The sequence below is a fragment of the Phascolarctos cinereus genome, unplaced genomic scaffold, assembly GCF_003287225.1.
Source record: "Phascolarctos cinereus isolate Bilbo 61053 unplaced genomic scaffold, phaCin_HiC Scaffold_7;HRSCAF=346, whole genome shotgun sequence".
NCBI lineage: Eukaryota > Metazoa > Chordata > Mammalia > Diprotodontia > Phascolarctidae > Phascolarctos > Phascolarctos cinereus.
Window position 1 is genome coordinate 6,137,853 of NW_027556180.1, and position 6,000 is coordinate 6,143,852.

Sequence of the window (6,000 nt, forward strand, 5' to 3'; positions counted from 1 at the left end):
TCCATCCAAGGCCAACATCAGCCTCTGCTCCATCAGATGCCTCTGTCCCCAGTCCCACACTGATCCACAATCATTAAATGAACAACACTCACTTGTCAATCTAGACTTCCCAAAGGCACCTTCGATCCAGGCTCTTTGTCTTCTGGTAAGAAGCTAAATGGACATGAGGCTAATGCTGACCAAACAGGGACCCTCTGCACAAGCCTGGGATGCACTCACTCCTCACCTGCTCTAAAAAGACTCTCGGGCTGCTGCAAAGTCCAGCTCAGAGCTCCTTCCCTCCTCCTTGGGGGGCCTTCCAAACCCTGCCCAGTTATTAGCACTCCCCTAGTTACCAGTCACTTGAAATTCACAGATTCACAGAACAAACATTTCAAACTTGAAAGGCCACCTCTCCCCCAACCTCCTCATTTTACAGCTAAGGAAAAAGGCTGAGATGAGTGAAGGGACTTCATCAAAGCCACACAGCTAGGGCCTAGATCTGAGACTGGAACCCATATCCTCTGCTTCCTCATCTAGAGCCCTTCCCAGGGCACCACACAATCTCCCGTTACTTTATATATATTCTGTGATGATTGACTTCCACATAGAATGTAAGCTCTCTGAGGACAGGAAGGGCTTGTTTTCTTTGTCCTTTCATCCCCAGGCCCTAGCACAGGACCTTGCAAATAGGAAATGTTTAATAAATACATGGTGATTCATGACCTCACACATCTAGAGCTAAAGTGACCATAAGCCGGGATTTAGTCCAACCTCTCATTTAAAGAAATACATTTATTTTGTTAAATACTTCCCAATTACACGTAAAAAAAAAGACTATTTTTTAAATTTTGAGTTCTAAATTCTCTCCTTCCCTTCCACCCCTCCCTCCCTCCCACTTTGGGAAGGCAAGCACTCTGATTTGGATTATACATATGATGTCATGCCAAATATATTTCCATGTTGCAAAAAACCACACACAAGCAAACAAAAGAAACCAATAAAAATAAAGTTTAAAAAGTAAGCTTCGGCCTGCATTCGAAGTTCCTCACTTCCCTCTCTGGAGGTGGTTAGCACTTTTGCATCGCAGGCCCTCTCAGACTGCCTTGGACCACTGTCTTGACTGGGGGTAGCCAAGTATTTCACAGGTGATCATCATTACAACACTGCTGTTGCTCTGCACAGTGTTCTGATTCTGTTCACTTCACTTTGCTCGTGTTGAGAAGAGTCTTGCCAGATTACCCTGAAAGCATCCTGCTCATCATTTCTTATAACACAATAGTATTCCATCACCACAATATACTCCAACTTGTTCAGCCACTCCTCAGCTGACAGGCATCCCCTCAATGTCCAGTTCTTTAAGTATTAAGTAATAGGCCTTTTCCCTTTTCTTTGCTCTTTCTGGGATACAGACCAGTAGTGGTGTTGCAGGGTCAAAGGGCATGCCCAGTTTATAGGCCTTCAGGCATGCTTCCAAATCACTCTTCAGAATGCCACCCCTACTCCATTTTATAGAGAAGGAAACTAAAGGCATAGAAGTTAAGTAACTTGTCCAAGGTCTCTTGGGGTAGGAATAGTAAAGCCAAAGTGTGAAGCAGGCCTCTGAGTCCCACATGCAGGATTTCTCTCTCCTACTGGGCCTCCTCCAATGATTAACCCCTGTCCTCCCCCCCCCCACACACACACACACACTCTCTCAGAGCAATGGAGGACGTACTGTAATCACATGGTCAGGGAACACTTGGTGACCAACAGATATGTTATGTGAAAAGAAGAATGGCTGAACCCCTGTCCCTGAGGAGGGAAACATCTCCAAGGAGTTTCAGTCAGGACTGTAGCCCTGGCTAGCCTAGGTGAGGGAAGGCCTAGGGTCCCCGAGTCTGGAGCTAGCTGGCAGGGAAAATCTAAAGCTGTCCACTACTTATAAATAAGCACACCACAGGATGTCAGTTAAGGCTGTCATGAGCAACCCTGTTAATAAATGTCCAGACAATGAATGCTTTTCACTCTCCCTAAAAGGTCCACTGAGAAAGAGACTAGACTTCAGCTGAGGAGAGAAAATTGAGCATCTCTTTCCTCTGTCCTCCGGTTCTGACTGTTGCCATAACTGTTGTACATCATTGAGGACTGGGAACTGTGGCCCCTCTACAAAGGAGCCAGATGGGCACAGTCCTTTCTGGGAGACTCTGCCTCCCAACCCCCATCCTGGCCTGAATTGCCGGCACAACCTTACAGATAAACCTATACCACAGTGGCCACTTTGTGCTGAAAAGATTCATAAGGGCTGGAGGGTGGGGGAAGGGAGGCCTTTCTTTTGAAGAGCTTCAGAAAGCCTTTTCAACAGCCTGCCTATTAAAAGAATTGCTAAACATCCTTCCCAAACTAAGTTAGAACTGCCCTAGTCAGGACAGCCCCAGCGTGGCCTTCCCAGGGCGTGGTGCTCCCCAGATGTTGGCCACCTACTTTTATTCTTTTAATTAGGGTCACAAGAGATTATTAGGGAAGGACAGGCCACAGTGAAAGCTTATCCTGTCCCCTCTTCAGAAGGAATGAGTGTGAATCCTACACAAATCACAACCATCCCTACTAGTCTGCTCCTCCCAAAGTGCACATACTTTGATCTTGGCAATCAATTAAAGTGAATACTTAGAATAAATACTAATTTTTAAAGATCAATTAAACACTAGCAGCATTCCATTCAATATCTGTATGGACATGCCCCACCAGTTTTCTAGTGAAATGAAATGGCCAGCATCATATTCCAAATCTCATTTAATCAGCAATTATTTGTTAAACACCTACTATGTACTAGATCCTGTCTGTGTCCCTTTTCTCTCTGTCTCTCTCTCCTCTGTCTCTGTTTTTCTATGTCTCTGTATCTTGGCTCTCAGTTTGGGCAAACTACTTGCTTTTATGGACTTTGATTTCTTCTTCTATAAAATCATAAGAGCAGGTGGGGTGAAGTGGATAGATCAGTGCATGTGGAGTCAGAAAGAAGTGGCCTCAAATCGAGACTCAGGCACATATAACCTGCATGACTCTGTCCAAGTCACATATTCCCTCTGAGTCTCAGTTTCCCTATCTTTTAAAATGAGGGGGTTGAACTCTGTGACCTCTAAGGTTCCTTCTCATTCTACACTAATGATTTGATGATCCCTGCCCTCAAGCAGATTACTTTCTACAGGGGAAACATGTATACAGAGAAGTACAAAATAAATATGCAGTAAATCCTGTTCCTGACACATGTGGAATGTGTGACCCTGATTAAGTTGCTGCCCCTCTTAATGTACTAGGTAACTCTCTAAAGACTCAGACACAGAGATGCCGACCCACAGTTCCTTTACCTGGGAGTGACCAGGACCAGGAATATCACAGGTCCAGTCAGTCAGCAGGAAACACAAAGCAATTTAAGTGGCACAGTGGATAGGGGGCTGAGCCTGCAGCCAGGAAGACTCCTCTTCCTGAGTTTAAATGTAGCCTCAGACACTTATTAGCTGTGTGACCCTGCTTAAGTCACTTCACACTGTTTGCCTCAGTTTCCTAATCTATAAAAGGAGCTGGAGAAAGAAACTGCAAACCACTCCAGTATCTCCGCCAAGAAAACCCCAAATGGAGTCACAAAGTACGGGACAGGACCGAACAGCAAAGCAGGCACCTCCAACGCTACCAGCTGGGGAGAATCAGAGAAAGCCTCAGGCAGGAAGGAGGCGTTAGAGCTGACCTCTCCAAGGAGCCAGAGAGCGACAAGGAGCCAACATAACGTCACAGAGAGCTGGGGCAGAGAAAGGGGCATCTTGCATTGGACATGCTGGGCACCCATTGGCCCATACAGTGCCCTGGGGCTGTGCCCCCACTTTGGCATTAAGTCACTGATTTTGGGGGAGAGTAAATGAGACAAACTAAAATTCAAAGGCTGGAAAAGCACCTCAGAGCCCAAGGACCAGCATCGCCTTCTCCGGGGGCTGAGCACTGAGGAGAAACCTCCCAGGTTAGGCAGATGAGAGCCCAGGACGCTCTGCCCACCTGGGCCCCGCAAAGAGGGAGTTTACAAGCTCCTACCACTCTGTGGTCCAAGTCCAGCCCAGGCAGAAAACAGGATATTTGCAAGTCAAAAGTCAGAGTCCTCCCCAGGCCCCAAGCACAGGCAGGGGTCCCAGGGCTGCCTAGGAAGCCAAAGGTCCCAGACTGCTGGGCCAGATGCTCCCTAACCTTTCCCAAACAATGACCCGCCCCAGGCCCCATAGAAGGAACTTCCCTGAGAGCGTCCCTCTTCAGCCTGTCTCCCAAAGCTCCGGCCTTGGAAGGCGCAGCTGTTTTGTTGTCTCTGACCCCGCGGGGGAAGGCTCAGACCCCCAAAAGCCCGCGTTGCCAAGGCTTTGAGCAGAAAAGACAGAGTGAACAAAAGGGCCTTAGCTTCCACCCCCCCTTCCCAAGACACTTCAGTCCACCCTAAACATCTGGCGCCAGTTCGGGAGGAGTTCTCCAGAGGAATGGCCCGGCCGGCCTCCCCAGATGGGTGGGGGTGGGGGTACTCTCAGGGTCTTAGAATCTGCTTGGGGGAGGCGGCATTTCTCTGCAGCCTCACAGCCCCCCGGGGCTCAGCCTCCTGGCCCAACCCGGCGCAGGATCCCTGGCCCAGAGCAGTGGGTGAACTCGCAGGCTAGAGTCCAAGGTAGGTTTACCTCCGGCCAAAGCTAAGCAAACCCCGCCTAGGGGGGTTCAAGTAATTGCTCCGCTCTGCCCTTTTATGGGCCTGGGGAGCCTTACAAAATCAAGTTCACCTCCACGGCTTTCCCGCAGCCTCCAGGAGGGGCTCCCGGGGTGGGGAGGGGGGGAGAGTGACAGCCTCTTTGCTTTTCGAGCCAGGACGTCCCAAGTGTCAACTTTTAGAAAAGCTTGGAGCCCTGGGGAGGGGTCTTCAGCAGGCCCCACCTCTGCTACCAGCTACGGGATACGGGGCAGCAAGGGGCGGGGGAGACACACAGTACCGAGGCCGCCCCCAACCCCACTACCCGGGGCTTCGGGGCAGGAAAGCAGGACCCAGATTTCAAGTGAGAGTGAGGAGTCCTAGGGACTCTGATCCTTCCCTCAGCCCCGTCCCTGGTGAAAAGCCGAGGCGAAAAGGCGTCGCCCCCGGGAGCCTCCCTGGGTCAGTGCCCTGGGGCTCAGAAGTGAGGGGGGAGAAGATGGGGGGGGGATCCCTCAGCCCCCAGGGACCTTACCTTCTTTTACTCCTGGAAGCTTGGACTGGTCGATGCTGATTTCAGCCATGTTGGAAGTGCTGCCTCCTCTCCCCGGCGGCTCCTGCTTCTGCCTCGGCCGGGGCCGTGCTCACGGTGGGAATGCCGGAGAGCGGCCCAGTCCGGCTCGCGGAGGGTGTAGGAGCGGGCAGCTGGGGCTGGAGAGCAGCCCCGGGCAGGGGTTCGGAAACAAAGGCGAGCAGGCTGAGCGCCCCCCACCTTTTTCCTCCACCTCTTCCTGCTGGTCCGCCTCTCCCTCCCTTCGCTCGCCTCGCCGCACTAGGGAAGCTGCAGCCACCTGGACCACCTGCTCATCCTCTTCTCCGGCTCAGCTCCCCATTGACACAAAGTAACAGAAGCCAGGAAATTGACACAAAGCGGCCGGTACGGCGAGAGAGAGGGGACAGAAAGCCGGCCGGGAAAGAGAGAGCCTAGGGAGGCGGGGAGAGCTGCAGGTTTTAACCGCAATTGCCGGTCTGGCCAGGAGGACGGCGAGAACTGCCCGCAGCCTCCCTTCCGAGCCTCCCCTGCAGGCTCCTTGGTGCTACTGCACCCCCAGTCTGGAACCGCAAAGAGCTGCCCTGGGAGTGGGGGGAGGAAGGGGGGAATAAGGGAACCGGGTCGGGGTGGGGGCAGGGATAGGGAGGTGGGGCTGGGGGCTGGGTGGACACCTCTCTTTGCTAAGCAGTCATTTCTCCCCTTCCTGAGGGACCAGTCCCTTCTCCCCTCCCAGAGATTCCTTCTCTTCCTCTTCCCGAGCGGGACAACCTGACACCCTGGT

At 51.7% G+C, this 6,000-nt stretch overlaps 1 protein-coding gene across 2 annotated transcripts in view; it reads right to left on the reverse strand.

Moving 5' to 3' along the window:
* The window catches only part of CCDC50 (coiled-coil domain containing 50), an 88,023-nt gene extending 82,265 nt beyond the window's left edge, over nt 1–5,758 (reverse strand). Inside the window, exon 1 of one of the 2 annotated variants that reach the window (XM_020964768.2) lies at nt 5,202–5,758. In XM_020964768.2, the coding sequence (XP_020820427.1) occupies nt 5,202–5,250 (49 nt within the window). In that variant the 5' untranslated portion in view covers nt 5,251–5,758. The remainder of the gene's footprint in view (nt 1–5,201) is intronic. The other variant, XM_020964770.2, reaches the window with a different exon arrangement.
* Between the last annotated feature and the right edge of the window lie 242 nt (nt 5,759–6,000).